Consider the following 16857-nt stretch of genomic DNA (forward strand, 5'->3'; position numbering starts at 1 on the left):
CCTGAAAAAAATCACTAGCAGTATGTGGTATACCAATGACCAGTTCACCAAAGCCTCGGCCACCTTAGCATTTCAGTACAAAAGGGGGTGGTGATGGACGGAGCATCTGAGCCAATCAAACACTCACACCCAGTCAAAAGATCTGGGTTTGATACATAACCGTTCTTTAGCCCACTCTGCCACCCCAGTTCAGACATGGCTATATGCAAATCAGTCTGACCCTGTGCCTCATGGGAACAGTCCAGCCCGAACTGCCAAGCCATGTCTTCCCTGGACCGGAAACAAGCTTCCGAGGACCGGTTTCTGGCATACCAGCCGTCTTCAGCCCGGCTTGCTTGAATCCGGCGGCAAAGTGAGCAAGGGACTCACGTCTGAGCATACCCTGCCACACTTATGGCGGCCAAAGCGGTACAAAAGGGGGTGGTGATGGACAGAGCATCTGAGCCAATCAAACACTCACACCCAGTCAAAAGATCTGGGTTTGATCCATCACCGTTCTTTAGCCCACTCTTTAGCCCACTCTGCCACGCCAGTTCAGACATGGCTATATGAATCACCACCCCCCTTTTGTACCACCTTAGCATTTCATGCAGAATGTCTTGGAACACAGGTATATGAAATTTCATGTTTGGTTTCCTCTCTACTTGCTAACCTGTATTCTTAACTCAATGTACATTTTCTACTGACCATGCGGTATTTAACTTCTGTATTATGATTTCTGGCCAGTTTGGCTGTGTTTACAGCAAGGTGTACTGTTGGCTGTTTTGATGCAGATTGAGGCCCGTTGAAGCTGGTCTATGCCCTTAGAACCATTACTGATAATGGTGGTAATGCAAATATTTTTAAATATCTGCACAAATGTCGATATGTGACATTTCGCAAACCTGCATTATGTTCTCTACAATATGAGCCTCAAAAGATCTAAATTAAGAAAATAGTAACTCTCCAAGGAATCTCCAATCAATTATTCAAATATGAGGCTTGTGAGCCTAGTTTGCTCAAAGCCAGCAATTCCAACTGGCATAATAAAGGCACTTTTTTATCTCAAAAATGTGACTAAATGCTGGAATGACAATCATCAGGCCAAAAGTCAAAATGGTTCAGTGAAACCTTATTTAAAAATGTATGGCTACAAATACTAGGGATATGGACAAAAGTACTCAAAATAATTGTTGCATACATATAAAAGGAGGAATAAAAATTAATATATGAAAAATGGCAACTGTCCTAGATCGGACAATCCTTTTGAGTTGCACGAGGAGAAAATTATGAATGAGGAAGTTGGTGATAAATAAACTATGCTTCATTTTCAAAAATGATTACAGAAACTTTAATTTAAAAAATCATATTCTTACCATTTTCACTGACTGTCATAGGAATGTTTACTTCTAAATATGATCCAGCACCAACATTTACATGTACAGCATTGGTTTCCTGCAGAACAAAACAAAGATGAGCATCAAATGTACCCTCTTGCTGTGGCATTTTGGTAAATATATCTGCTGCGCTTACAATGCAAGTACGGAAAACTTCACTGTAATAATTCACGCAGAAACCCTAAAGTGTGAATTTGGGTTTGGATGGAGGCTGTGTTTGTACAAATGATACATGGAATTTATAAAATAGAGAATGTTTGGAACAATGAATCATTGAATCAATAACAGGCAAAGTTGCAAAAGTAATGGTTTATAACAGTACCCCTAACAGAAAAATTATACATGGTTTTTACAAATAGATTGAACTCATTAGAAACATTTTAAAAACTGAAAGGCTATGCACTAATTTAAAGATGTCCACTGAACAGTAATTACCTTATATCAATGGACGCTTACACACACTGGGGCAGTCTTGTCAGCAAGACTCTACAGTGAGGCTGTACACAACTATTTGAATGAAGAGGCAATGCATCTAGGAATGGAACATAAGTAACTTGCAAAGTTTGGATGAAAATATTAATATTACAGGGGTGTTAAATACACCACTGAAAGGCAGGCACCTAACACCCATTGGGTTAAAATGGCTTTAGCCCCCCACGTCAGGGTCTGTGGGCTGGGCTAGAGATAGGTCCTCTACGCCAGACACCTTCAAAAGTATTCTTCAAATCCTCGCAAGTACGTTAACAATCTTCATGAACATCCATTTGTGTTTTTTATTCTGCTTAACTCTTTTCAGCTCAGAGTTAAGGAGCAGAGAAGTGCAGTGTGTACACGGAGTGTGGGATAGGTATGAATTCATAGCAGGGATACAACTGCTGTTCTCACTTGCCAAATAAACAATAAAGCAACACTTCCATAAAAGCAAAAGATAGAATAAGACTCCATCAAATGGCAATTAAAATACAGAGACTGGGATTTGATAGAAAGATTTTGCTTTCCAATGGATAAATATATACTTTTTGGTGGGGGCCTTCAAACATACATTTTAACAGTGGATATATTTTCTTTGAACACTGAGATCAAACATAATGGGCAGCGCCATTTACAAAAATATAACTGAAGAAAAAAAAGATTGCATTCTTACATCTGGTAAAAATGTAGTCCATCAATCGTTTCGTACATGTGATATGCAGCTTAAGGAAGGAAGTATTGAGCTCCCTGCAGACATCTAGGTGTAACTGCAGCCGTTTTGAATTCAAGCAGGATTCTCTCATCAGTTTCAGTCTACCCGGTAAGAAGCCTGTCAAGAAACAAATGCCTCAGAGCACACTGTTTGATCTGTTTTTCTATTCTCCAATCCTTCTTTCATCTGTCTCTTTCTTTTTTCCCTTCGTTTCTGTTTTCTTTTGCATGCGTTTCTTTTGTTTCTATCTTTCTAGCTCCTCCTTTTTTGGTCTCTTTTCTGTCTCTTCCTCTCGTTTCTTGGTTTCATTTTCTCCTTCAGTCTCTTTTGCTTCATGCTCACTTTCTCTTTTTTGGTGCTTCCTTGTCCTTTCTTTTATCCGTCTCTTTCCTTTCCTTCTCACCTTCGTACCTTTGTTTGGTTTCTTGACTTTGCATTCTTGCTTCTTTCATTTTGTTCATTCCTTTCTACCCTTCCTTCCTCTCTCATTTATTCCTCTCCTTGCACCCTTGCTATTCATGCATCCTTCACCTCTTTTCTTATTTCAATCCTCACTATGAATCTTTCCTTCCTCCCTCCTTTCCTTCTTCTATGCTTATTTCGGTCGTTTTCTTTCTGTACTTCTCTCCTTTCTCACATCCAGTTTCTTTCCTCTTTTGCTCCTTTCTTTATCCCCTTTCTCCTTTATCTTTCTTTCTCTCCTTCCACTACCTCACTCCTACATGTTTGAAGAGTACAAAACTTCCTACATTTATCATTCATTAATTTGCTCTTCATCATTTGCTCATAGGGTTTTCCCATAGGCATGAGGATGGAGGCGGATGCATGTAGATAAGTTTTCTTGTAGAGCACTATGAAGTCTTTGGGCATCTTTCAGAATCCCCTAGGGCCCATTAAACTCTTGCCTATGAAACTTATACCGTTCCTGCCACCAGTAAGTCTTAATCTTGAGTCATTAACTTTGGGCCGGTTTCGGGCAACAACCAATGCAATCCAGCACAATTAGCCAGATGAGTGTTGTATTTTAGGTCCTGGCTTGCATGATAAAAGTACTGTCATATAATGTATTGCAGAAAGAAAACTCAAAACATAAGTGAAATACTCATCTCTCAGAGGCAGTTAACAAGTAAGAACTTTTCCACCTATGGCAGTTATTTATTCAGTGACTACTCGGGGATCCCTGGGCAGCACTGTAGCAGACTGTGTACCATCTTTTGTGGGGTACCTGTGCCATCCTGATTACCTATCAGAAATTTCCATAATCTTCAGTCTTAAGCCAGGGGGTGCTGGTGTTGAAAAGAATAGTGTATCCAATGCCTTGTCCATGACTCATTGTAGCAACTGATTAGATTGAGGCCCTCATGATCACAGATACCAGTAAGGTGGGCCCTTATGCAGGGATGGGAACTGCCTAAAATAGTCTACCCCAAAAGGAACAGGTAGGGCGAACAGGGCAAAGGTTGGGACATTGTAGGCTGCTCCTCAGTTCTCAAAACCTACACCCAAAACTGTGCGAGCTGCACTCGAGGACCCATAGTGGTATAATGTTTGCCACTTAGAGCCAAGGAAGACATGCACTGGAATTACTAGGCTGTACTAGGGACCTTGGTCAAACGTTGGTCTCTATAGATGTCAACTTTGCACTCGGACCATTCTGGAAGGATTCGGAGTAAAGAAGGGCATGATAGTGAATCCTGAAGTCGAATCCATAGGAGTGTGGGACCTTACCTTCTTTAGCTCCTGGTCGAAACAAATGGAGGAATAATTCATGAAGACTGCTATTGGGGAACTAAATGCTGAAAAGGCAGACTGCAGCTATCAAGCTGTACTGCTACAGCTCTACTGTTCTGCTGGAGAACCCAGCACCAAATAGAGCTCTTTGAGTAAGTGTGATGGTAAGATTGAGGCAAGGTCATGCTATTTTGCCTGCAGTGCACCTCTAGTGTTGGGACAATCTCTCAACAAGACAGAAGGAGGAGTAGAGCTTTCCCAACAGTGGCCAGTGCTTCCCCGTGCTACTGCTAGCTGCTGTGGAGCAGGTATCTGTATACACAAGCACTGGCAGAAACATGCATCCCAGACAGCCTCCTGTGCCAAAGTTTAATGCAATATGTTGCTTAAATTTTGGGGTGATAAAGCAGATGGGAAAGAAACCTACGCCAGAATGCGATGGAGATCATGCACAGTAGGAGTTAGGATAAACTCCTAGCACCAGTTGCCAGCTTCACCGGAGCAGCAGGAGAATAAGGCTTCAGACCCACAACCTGTGATGGATATGGAGTCAACGTCCTGTTCCAATAGGGCTGCATCACTGTATGCAGAACGGCTGGTTCAATCCTTCAGTGTGGTGGCAGCATTCAGTAACGCTCCCAGTTGCTCAGACCCTCAGCTTATCTCCGTAAATCTTTTCCTCATGATGAAATGCAAGGAAACTGTGCACCCGTGGACAATTGCAGCTACCACAGTGCAGGCATGAACCTGGTGACTGACTCAGGCACAACAAGATGTGATTAGGTGGTTGAGCTCCTACAAACGAACAGGATAAAGTAGATGGCTTAAAACTAGAGTGTAGAGAAGAGAAAAGTAGCTGAAGGAGGGGAACAAAACAAAAAACAATCCCAGCAAAGGACCAAAAAACCCTGAGTAGTAGGACCTGAAAGGAATTTGCAGAGGTTAAGAGAAGCAGATTCTGATCCATTCCAACTGGAGGATAAATGGGGCAGTGCAATATATGATGTACAAATCTGTTAACACTTGAATCTCTCTATTAAACAGCCATTTCTGCATCTGTGAAAACAAGACAGGAGTATCCACAGGTTCAGAAGGAGAAACAGCCAGGATACAAGAGTACTAGTGATTATTATTTAGTCTCTAAAAGATGACTTCAGAAAAACTGAAGAAACAAATGGGCAAGAATATTACTTATGCTTACAGAACAAAAGGAAACCAATGATATCACTATGCACTACCAATCAAATCACATACAAATATTTACCCGGTTTTTGGTAAAAAGCAAGTCGATGGTAGCATTTTCTATAATGTTCATCCGCAGCTCAAAAGCAAGAATTTCTCTCAGTTTCCCTGGCTCTGCAACTTCTGATACTTTAAGAAGTTGGTAATCCGGTGGAAAGAAGAACTTCCACAAGCATTCCCTAAAAATGAAGTGAGAAATAAATTCAAGCAACTGTATTGGGTAAATATTTGAAAATCTTTTTTTTCTAATCAAAAGACAATAACTATTATAGGTAAATATAAAACCCTGCAATATTCCCCCTAAGCCCCATTACTTAAATAAAACTCTCCTTCCAAGCTATTGAAAGTTACTAAGTAACTAGACACTGTACGGGTAACACATATGGTGACTTGAGCAGAAGAAGGAAACAAAAAAAAGAAATGAAAAACAAGGGCACTGAAAATAAAAAATGAAAAACTAAATGTAGTATACAGGTGGATACCATTAAATTTTTTTTAAAAATCACGATCAAATAAACTGTTCATACATTGGATGTTGGCAAAGTGGAAGTCATCTCATTTTTCCAGCAGTCTATCATCCATTGTCCCAAGAACATTGAGCTAAGCACAGGGGGCATGCACTATTGTGTAACAAGCACATGTCAGCTGGTACTTGTAGATTCATGTGTAACGTATACCTCTGAGCAGGACTACCAGTGGACTGTCTGGTAGGAGCATACTGAGATGTGTTTGAATCTGGCAAATAAGTCAGTCCAGAAAGCTGCAGTTTTCTGAAAAGGTCCACCTGATACTCATGATGATGGCTCCATAGCCACAAAGTCGCCATCAAAGAGCTGAAGAATCAGGCTGCATTTTACTGAGTCTGCTAGGAATATATTTCAATGACAGCAAATTTACTATGCATTCTCAGTGAGTTGAATGTAACCGGATAATTAGTCAAACATGGCCCCTACCTGAAGAAGCATTCTTCAGGTATTCGTTCCCTTTGAAAGTCGTCCTCCCACTTCGCTATTAGGTTTGTGAAGGACACTGGAGCCTTTTTATCCTTAAGTGCTTTATTTAACATTGCAAATATATGCTTAACAGCCCTATATCAGATAAGGACTTGAAAGGCAATTAGTTGTCTAGACCAACACTCTTTTTTATAAGAATCCCAGTTACTGATCTAGCAGAACTAGGCCTTCCAATGTCTTGGAGGGAGGTGGACATCTTACACTTCTCTATATGTAATGGTTAAACATCATTATAGAAAGGTTCTGTCTTCTTAGGTCACCCATGTTCTATGCTTTAATTCAAGTAATCACCACTTCTGGACAGAACACAAGGCTGATATTGTTACTAATAGAAATGATGTTACGAATGAGACTATCCCAGTATTCTAGTAGTGAAGGAATATTCACTTTGATGGTAGAAAATGCGAGGTGTGACTTTTATGGAGTCATACACTGCCTTTTAACAGGTTTAGATGCAAATGGACAGTCCCAATAAAGCAAAACGTATGCAGTAGTCCCCCCCCCCCCCACCTTGACTGAAGTACACTGGGTTCCTGCTAAAGAGGTCCTCAGTGCCAGTGTTCTTTCCCCAAAACAAGACAACTGGACACTTGAACCTCCCCCCCCCCCCCCCCCCCCCCCCCCCAAGTGACCAGGACTTTAGCACCTCTGTAAGTCCTTAGTAATAGGGTATAGGTACTAAAGAGGGTCCCTATGAGCTGCAGCATATCTTGCGCCACTCTAAGGGACCCAGCACCAAACTCACACAGACTGCCATTGCAGGCTGCTTCACAAGGTGCTCCAAAAAGCCAAACAGTGAAAACACAGCATGGCACACACTTATTTGCCGTGTCCCTTAACGACTGCATGTAGTATTTATAAGTCACCCCTACAGAAGGCTTTACACCACTAAGGTTGCGTGCATTATATTACATGAGAGGACATATCTGCATGAGCAGATATGCCCCTGTGCTGGCAAGTTTAATTACTGACAGTACAAGTGCACATGGAAGCTGTCTAAAGGTATGTACTAGGCACTGGTCAGAACGAGTTTCCAAACTACATAATGGCTTCACTGAAACCTATGGTCCTTGGTATCATACACCTCGTATTAATAAACCCACACTGATTCCAGTGATGGATTTATTAATACATGAACCCAGAGGGTACCTTAGATGTACCCCCACTAACCTACCAACCCTCTAGTGTGTTGGTTGACTGGTTCGGTCCAGCCTGCATAACAGACGACTTTCTGACCCTCAGGGCTGACAGCCCTAACTCTCAGGAGGTCAGGAACAATGCCTGCTCTACAGAGAGGTGTTATCACCTCCTCCTCCTCCAGGAAGGCTGGAAAATAAGCATATCAAGGCAGCGGGCTTCAAAGGCCTCTACTGCCTTTGAAATGCAATCCAAGGCTTCCCCAGACTGAGGAAGTGCCACCCCCTGCCCTGGGCCTAACAGGCACCAGGACAGGTGGGAAATTGTGCTATGCAGGAGGAGGGTTGCACTGCCAGACTGGACACTCCTCCAGCGAGACCAGTTTGAAGTGAACATGAAATTAGGACTTCCACCATCTTGTGTGTGGTAGAATCAGGCATTCTGGGACAGGGTGATGTTCACTCCTCAAAGGAAGTGGTCATCTAGTGGGTGTAGTGACCTCAGAGGTAAGTAGCCCATTGGCTGACCCCTCACATCCCTTACCGCCCCCAAATTGAGTCCTGATTCCAGGACTTCAGATTTTGCGGGACACAAAAGAAGGAGTGGACAAAGAAGACTGCTGATCCGAGAATAGAGGACCATTACTGACTTAAAACCAACCATGCCAGCCTGTCTGCTGCACCTGACCCTTGACGAGCAACCGGCTCATCCTTCCGCTGTGCAGACCTCAAGAAACCCAGAGGGCTGCCAGTGGTTCGCTAGTTGCCAAAGGAACTCCCTTGGAGTACAGGACCTACTCCTCTGCAGCTGCAGGCACCAAAGAAGCAAGACCCAGTTCACGGACCTGCCGCTCACCGGGACTACTTATGCAGCAGATGCCCATGAAGAGGTAGCAGAGTTCAAGGGAGGTGACAGTTCCAACTGGGTCCTCAGACCCAGTTTGGACTTCCAGTCACCATCTGCAGGCCCCCTCCAACAGCGAGAGACTCCAGCACTGGACCAGACACCAAAAGACACCACTGTACCAGAGCCCCACAGCCAGAGGAAAAATGGACAAAAGGTGTCCCTATGTGCCCAAGCATCTCAAGGGTCGAGTCCCCCCTGTAAGTTCCCCCGGGTCTGGTCCCCAGTCCCAGCTTACAGTCACTTTCGAACCAGACTGTTCCTGATTGAAATGAATGTGACACCCGACGCCATGACACACCTCTGCACCCGGTGCCCCAGAGTCTCTACAGGTGACCTTCTGGTGTGGCCTTGCACCTTTTTTGTAAACAAAATTTGTATTGTTTTAGCACAAGTCATTCGAGATTACAGTGGATGGTTTACACAGTGGAAAACATTTATATTGTGATCAGTTTCCTGTACTAATGAACAAGTTACTTACCTTCGGTAACGATATATCTGTAAGAAACAGTAGTTAGTATTAGATTCCTTACCTTAGAATATCCCCAGGCGTCAGTCTGGATCCGGAAACTTTTGCGTAGCAGTACCCCTGCGCGTCGGTAGGCGTCGTCTGCAGGCGTCCCCTGCGGCTCCGCGTCCGTCGTCGGCATCGTGTGCCGTGATGACGTCGCTGGAGTATATAGACGCCGCCTCCGCGCGCTGACGTCAGTTCTTTGTACATAGCTTTTCCGCGCCAGAACACGCAGAGCCATGTGAGAACCAACACTGGTGCCATTTGAAACTAGGGCCCTGAAAGGGATGTCCTTAACCCTAGGTATCAGTTCGCAGAACGGGGAGGATGGGCGGGGCGGTAAGGAATCTAATTTCTAATAATCTGTTTCTTACAGATATATTGTTACCGAAGGTAAGTAACTTGTTCATCTGAAAGAAACAGGTTAGTATTAGATTCCTTACCTTAGAATAGATACCCCAGCAATACCAACCCCGGTGGTGGGTCTGCGAACCAATACAATCCTACACCAGAAAGTCCTGGAGAACCGAACGGCCAAAGAAGCCATCCCTCCGGACTTGACTGTCCAGGCAGTAGTGCCTCGCAAAGGTGTGCAGCGAGGCCCACGTAGCCGCCTGGCAAATGTCCTGCAAAGGGACTCCCCGGCCCAGGGCAGTAGTAGCCGCCGTGGCCCAAGTGGAAGGGGCCCTCAGCCCAACAGGAGGCTCCTTCCGAGCCAAAGAGTAGCACGCTTTGATGCACAGAACGACCCACCGAGAGATGGTCCGTTTATGTACCGCCCGTCCCTTCTTCGCACCCACGTAGCCAACAAACAGTTGGTCATCCACCCGGAACTGGCGTGTGCGATCCATATAAAATGAAAGCGCACGTTTTGGGTCCAGACGATGGAGCCGCTCTTCATCCTTTGAAGGATGCGGAGGCGGGAAGAAGGAGGGTAAGGTGATGGACTGCCCGATGTGAAAAGCAGATACTACTTTGGGCAGGAAAGAAGGTCTAGTTCTCAGAACCCCCTTATCTGGATGAATGGACATGAAAGGAGGTTTGACAGAAAGAGCCTGGAGCTCACTCACTCTCCTGGCAGAGGTGATGGCAACCAGGAAGGCCGTCTTTAAAGTCAGGAGACGGAGAGGACAGGAATGAAGTGGCTCAAAGGGAGCGCACATCAAGAAGGTCAGAACCAGGTTCAAGTCCCACTGAGGCATCACGAACGGAACAGGTGGATACATGTGCGTGATGCCCTTCAAGAATCTTGTTACAATAGGGGACTTGAACAAAGAAGGTTGATCAGGCAGCCTTAGAAAGGCCGAAAGGGCAGAAAGGTAGCCCTTGATAGTGCCCAGAGCAGAGCCCTGCTGGGCAAGAGAGAGAAGAAAGAGGAGAACCTCGGAAAGAGGGGCAGAGAGAGGGTCCACAGCCTTTGCTGTGCACCATGCCACAAATCTGTTCCACCGGCAGGCGTATACCGACTTTGTGGAGGGACGCCTGGCTGCCAGAATCACATCACAAACCTCAGGAGGCAAGTCAAATGGCCTCAACTGTCGCCGCTCAATCTCCACGCATGGAGGTGGAGACTGGACAGGTTCGGGTGGAGGACCGTCCCCTGCTGCTGCGACAGAAGGTCCTCCCGAAGGGGCAGGCGGATCGAGGGACCGACTGACATGCTGAGTAGCTCGGGATACCAGTACCTTCGAGCCCAGTCCGGAGCCACAAGGATAACTTGGGCCCGGTCGCGCCTGATGATCTTCAGCACTCTGGGCAGAAGTGGTATAGGCGGAAAGGCGTACAACAGACCGCAGCTCCACTCGCGCCGAAAGGCGTCGGCGAGCGAGTGCCGTCTTGGAAACTCCAACGCGCAGAACTGATGACATTGCGCGTTCTCTTCTGTGGCGAATAGATCTAACCAAGGCTCTCCCCATTGCAGAAAGAGGCCTTTCGCCACGTCCGAGTTCAGACGCCATTCGTGATCCACCGAGCACCGACGGCTGAGTTCGTCCGCCCTGGCGTTCAGAGAACCTGCCAGGTGTTGAACCGTCAGAGTCACGCCCTGACGTTCCAGCCATTGCCAGAGACGCAGAGCCTCCTGGCAAAGGGTCCACGACCCCACTCCGCCCTGCTTGTTGCAGTACCACATGGCGGTGGTGTTGTCCGTGAACACCTGCACTACACTCCCGTTGACAAAGGGGAGGAATGCCTTCAGTGCTAGGCGAATCGCCCGCAGCTCCAACATGTTGATGTGGAGCCGGGATTCCGCCGGAGACCAGATACCTCTGATCTCCGCCTCTCCCAAGTGGCCTCCCCAGCCCTGGAGGGACGCGTCCGTCACAACCACGTGCTCCGGTTGGGGAAGGGAGAGGCATCTGCCTCTGACCCAATCGCGGTCCGTAAGCCACCACTGCAACTGGCTCGCAGTGCCCTCCGAGATCAGGACATGGTCGGATAGGTTGCCTTGATGCTGGGCCCACTGAAACTTCAGGTCCCACTGCAGAGCCCGCATCCGCCACCGGGCGTGATGCACCAGAAGGATGCAGGAAGCCATCAGCCCCAGCAGCGTCAACCTGACCGAAACCCGGGATAACGGCTGAAAGATGGGAATCAAAGCCTGTATATCCCGGATCCGCCGTTCCGGAGGATAAACCCGAAACTGTGCCGAGTCGAGAACCGCTCCGATGAAAAGGAGCTTTTGAGAGGGACACAGGTGTGATTTCGGCACATTGATGGAAAACCCCAGCTCGTGCAGGAGGTCTGCCGTCATCTGAAGGTGGTGGACGACTGTCTGGGGCGAGCCCGCCTTCAACAACCAGTCGTCGAGGTAGGGGAAGACTGAAACCCCTAACCGGCGCAGATGAGCTGCGACCACCGCCATCACTTTCGTGAACACCCGTGGGGCGCTGGTAAGGCCGAATGGGAGCACGATAAACTGAAAGTGCTCGTGGCCTACCGTGAACCGCAGGTAACGCCGGTGGGCCGGCAGGACGGGGATGTGAAAATACGCATCCTGCAAGTCCAACGCCACCATCCAGTCTTGTGGGTCTAGAGCAGCCAAGACCTGAGCCAAAGTCAACATCTTGAACTTCTCCTTCCGGAGGAAGCCGTTGACGTTCCGTAGATCCAAGATAGGACGGAGGCCCCCCTTGTCCTTCTTGGGTACCAGAAAGTAGTGGGAATAGCAACCATGCCCTACTTCTGGCCCAGGAACGCGCTCGATGGCCCCCTTGGCAAAGAGGGCCGTAACTTCCTCCTGCAGAAGTGTCAAGTGGTCCCCCGACACACGGTGGTTCTGCGGTGGCATGGCTGGAGGAGAGGTCTCGAAGGGGAGGGAGTAGCCCCTTCGGACGAGCTGCAGCACCCACCTGTCCGATGTGATAGAGCGCCAGCGGGAGTGGTGATGGCGAACCCTGCCACCCACTGGCGTCACATGGGCCTGAAAGCACGGACTAGGAGGATTTGGAGGCTGATGCTGCGGGGGGAGGTGTGGTCTGACATCGCCGTTGTCCCCGACCGCCTCCACGGCGAAATCCACGGCCGCCACCGCGTTGAGAAGTGTTCTGCGGTGCGTGGCTGGCAGCACGTGTGGGACCGCCCCTTCCGTGGCCACGAAAGGAGCGAAACGAACCCGTTTGCTGGCGCTGGGTCCAGAGACCCAAGGACTTGGCCGTGACCCTGGTGTCCTTGAAGCGCTCCAGCGCGTGGTCCGCCTTGTCGCCAAACAGGCGACTGCCATCGAACGGCATGTCCATCAAAGTATTTTGGACATCTGCCGAAAAGTTGGCGGATCTCAGCCAGGCGTGGCGACGAATCGCCACCGTCGTGGACATCGCTCTGCCCAGCGAGTCGGTCGTATCAAGACCACACCTGATGGAGTATCTAGCTGCATCTCGGCCTTCAATCATAGCCTTGCCGAGCTTTGCCCGTACCTCTTGCGGGCATTCAGGCAGCAACTCCGCGACCGTATCCCACAGAGAGTGGGTGTAGCGGCCCAAGAGGCATGCGGTGTTGCAAGACCGCAGTCCCAGACTCCGGGACGAGAAGACCTTCTTTCCATATTGGTCGTACCTCTTGGATTCCCGGTCGGGCGGGGCCGACGGGAATGCGGTCTGGGAGGTAGAGGCCTGGATCACCAGACTCTCAGGGGTGGGATGGGTGGACAGGAACTTGGGGTCGTCCGGACACGGACGGTGGCGTCTGGCCACGTTCCTATCAACAGGCGAACCTGAAGCGGGCCTGGACCACGTGCCCAAAAGAACGTCTGTCAAGGCTTCGTTGAACGGCAGCAGAGGCTCCTGTGGGCATGACTGCGGTTTGAAGACCTCAGTGAGGATGTTAGGCCTCACGACCGCGACGGGGAGCTCAAGGTGTAAGGCCTTGGCAGCCCTCATCAACACCACTGAATAAGCAGCCCCAGCCTCCGAAGCCACAGTAGGAGGCGAGACAAAAACCAGGGTTAGGAGAGTCGTCCAGACCACTGGCGTCACCCAAATCACCTGTCCAGTCCACATTGTACTGACACTCACGTGACAGAGGGTCCTCAGACCCCTCCCAAACCTCTCCGTATTCTACATCTTCCCCATATTCGGAGTCAACAATGTAGACCGGCTCCTCGGGGTCCACAGGCCCCATCGGCGTCGGACTCGGCGTCGGGCGACGCCGGTCCGACTCCGCGTCCGGAGTCGGAGAGGTCATGGGGACGGTGCCGGTCAGAGCACCGGCGCCGCGCGGTGGCGGCGTCGGAGCACCGGCGCCGCACGGGGGCGGCGTCGGGGGCAACCCCGATGGAATCGGCGCCGGAGAGGCCGGTAGACCAGCCGGCGTCGACCCCGAGGGTCCCTGCGGCGCCGGGGTCGGAGCCGTCGGCGGCGTCGGAGCACCCGACGGCGTCGAGGCAGGAACACCCGAACCGCTAGGACCCCCGGACGGGAGCACAGGGCCCGAAGGCGCCGTAGGCCCCGTCGGAGGAGACAGTGCCCTCATGGCCATAGGAACTCCTCTATCTCCTCACGCGACGCGCCTTGCCCAGGGACCGCAGGGTATGGAGCAGGCCGCGCCAGCGACTCACGCGGAGCCGCCCGAACCCCCGGCCGCATCGCGCGCGCGTCGGGGGGAGTCGGGGGTACGATGACGACGCCCCGACTTCTTGTGTCTCCTACCTGAGGAACCAGAGGAATGGTGACGACTTCCGGAGCGCTCGTGATGGCTCCGCGACCGCTCCCTCGACCTCCGGCCGGACTGGGACCGCTCTCGACGTGGGTCCGACACCCGCAGTTCGAGTAGCTTGCGGGACCGCTCCCGCCTAGCTTTACTCGTCAGGGCCCGGCAATCGACACAGTCGTCCACGGCGTGGTCAGGGCCCAGACACCGGAGGCAGAGTCGGTGATGATCCGTGACCGACATGGTGCGGTCACAACCGTCACAGTTCTTAAAACCGGGCATCCTACCGGCACCGTAACAATTATTAAAGATTCAAAAACTGTGGTCAAAAGACCGGAGTACTGCACTTCTCGGATCTGCGCTAACTGGCGCGGAAAAAAGAAGAACTGACGTCAGCGCACGGAGGCGGCGTCTATATACTCCAGCGACGTCATCACGGCGCACGACGCCGACGACGGACGCGGAGCCGCAGGGGACGCCTGCAGACGACGCCTACCGACGCGCAGGGGTACTGCTACGCAAAAGTTTCCGGATCCAGACTGACGCCTGGGGATATTCTAAGGTAAGGAATCTAATACTAACCTGTTTCTTTCAGATATCATTCATTCTATCACGGATATATGTTATGCGCAATACACCTGCTTGTGCTCAATGATGTTACTGTGCACCTCCCATCCCATTCATAATTCTATATTAATCACCCTCCCTGTACCCTTCCGTACTGTGTACCTCCATGCTTCCCTCTGTAGTGTGGCAGCATTATAACAGTCATTTTGTCTCCACCTCTCATCAAGTGTGCACCTTCAATCAAATTCTATCAGGCATCCCCAGTCATTTCTCTAGTGGGGATATCCTCGATATGTTCGCTGTGTTGTTCTGCATGTATGGAACTGTCAGGGGAGTCTGTGTCTGGCGATCTTATGTGGCCTTGAACCTTGCCCCCTACTCACCTTACGTCCCAGAGAACTGTCCTGTAAGTCACTGATAAGTGCCTGAATGCAGTACATGTTTTTAAGGCATAGGATAACATTACCGGCCTCAAAGATTACACTTTCTACTTTTGCAAACTGTACAAAATTCATAACTTGATAAGTACTGATTCCAATGATCTTGGTATCTAAATTCATATAAAAGTATGTGCTATTTTTATTAATTGAGGTTGGATTTCCCTGGTGAGTGTGTGTCGCATTTACTGCTTTTGTGTAGGCAATAAATGCTTAGCATTGCCCTCTGATATGTCAAACTAACAAATTACTTACCTTTGGTAACGCATTATCTGGTAGAGAAATATCTTGCTGCAGATTCCTTACCTTTGAATTTCCCAGGCATTAGACTTGATCCAGACACTTTTAGAGTGAGCAGTGTGCGCTGTTGGGTGGCTAAGTTCGGCGCCGTGTTACGTCGCCGCCGTAGTTTGTGTCGGTCGTGACATTGTGGTCAACTATTTAGGCACCACCCAGGCGTGTGGGGTCAGTTCCTTTTCACTATTTCCATGCCAGAAGCGCAGAGCCATGAAGTTAACCGACTATTTTGAATCATAACTAGGGTCCTGCAAAGGGAGCAACAATAGCCCTATAAATGAGTCCGCAGAGCGGGGAGGCATGGGTGGGTCTGTAAGGAACCTGCAGCTAGATATTGTCTCTACTAGATAATGTGTTACCAAAAGTAAGCAAACTTGTTCATCTGATAGAGACTTCTAGCTGCAGATTCCTTACCTTTGAATAGATACCCAAGCCATATCAGCCTGGCGATGGGCTGCAGACAGATTTTCCTAGACTGAAACGTCCTGCAGGGCCAAATGGGAGAAATGCCCGTACCTACGGATCTAACTGTCCAGGCACTAGTGTTTCGCAAATGTTTGCAATAAAGCCCACGTTGCAGCCTAGCATAAGTCCAGGACTGGCACCCCACAAGCCAATGCGGCCTTCCCCATGGTAGAATAGGCTTGCAAACCTACCAAGGCTGATTCCTAGCAAGGGAGTATCAGATTGTAATGCAGATAACCTAGAAAAAGATGATATGCTTCGGCACTGCTTGGCCTTTTTTTTTTTTTAGCTCCCAGATAGCCCACAAAGAGTTGGTCATCCACCCAGAACTCTTGTGCGGGCAAGTAGCATTCCTCTTCCTTAGAGGGATGCAGAGGAGCAAAAAAAAGTGGCCAGCTTGACTGACCGACCCAGATGGAATGGAGTTACCACTTTTGGAAGGAATGAGGCACACGTGCGAAGCAACACCTTATCCAAGAATGTCATAAGGTAGGGAGGCTTGGATGACGAAGCCTGCAATTCACTCAAACTCAGGGCAGATGTTATCGCCACTAGAAAGGCTGTCTTGATGTTAAGCAGCAGGAGGGGACAAACGCGTAAAGGCTCAAATGGAGCACACATGAGATATGTGAGAACCAGATTGAGATCCCACTGTGGCATGATGAAGGGCATAGGTGGAAACATATGTACAATCCCTTTTAAGAACCTATTTACAAAAGGGGATTTGAACATGGGGGTTTGTTCGGCAGCCACAAGAATGCAGACAGAGTAGAAAGATAATCCATGATTGAAATCTCCAAGCAGTAACAACAGGAAGGACAATCCAAACAGATCTGTAGGAAGGTTGCCC

The 16857-nt window shown here is 48.8% G+C and overlaps 1 protein-coding gene across 15 annotated transcripts in view; it reads right to left on the reverse strand.

The window, feature by feature from the left end:
* BLTP1 (bridge-like lipid transfer protein family member 1) overlaps window positions 1–16857 on the reverse strand; it is a 2102388-nt gene that overhangs the window by 1872592 nt on the left and 212939 nt on the right. For all 15 annotated transcript variants that reach the window (XM_078676841.1, XM_078676840.1, XM_078676839.1 and 12 more), the window contains 2 exons: window positions 5555–5711; window positions 1356–1434 (listed from right to left, as the gene is read on the reverse strand). In XM_078676841.1, coding sequence (XP_078532967.1) covers window positions 1356–1434; window positions 5555–5711 — 236 coding nt within the window. The remainder of the gene's footprint in view (window positions 1–1355; window positions 1435–5554; window positions 5712–16857) is intronic.

The sequence above is a fragment of the Lissotriton helveticus genome, chromosome 2_1 (assembly GCF_964261635.1).
Source record: "Lissotriton helveticus chromosome 2_1, aLisHel1.1, whole genome shotgun sequence".
NCBI lineage: Eukaryota > Metazoa > Chordata > Amphibia > Caudata > Salamandridae > Lissotriton > Lissotriton helveticus.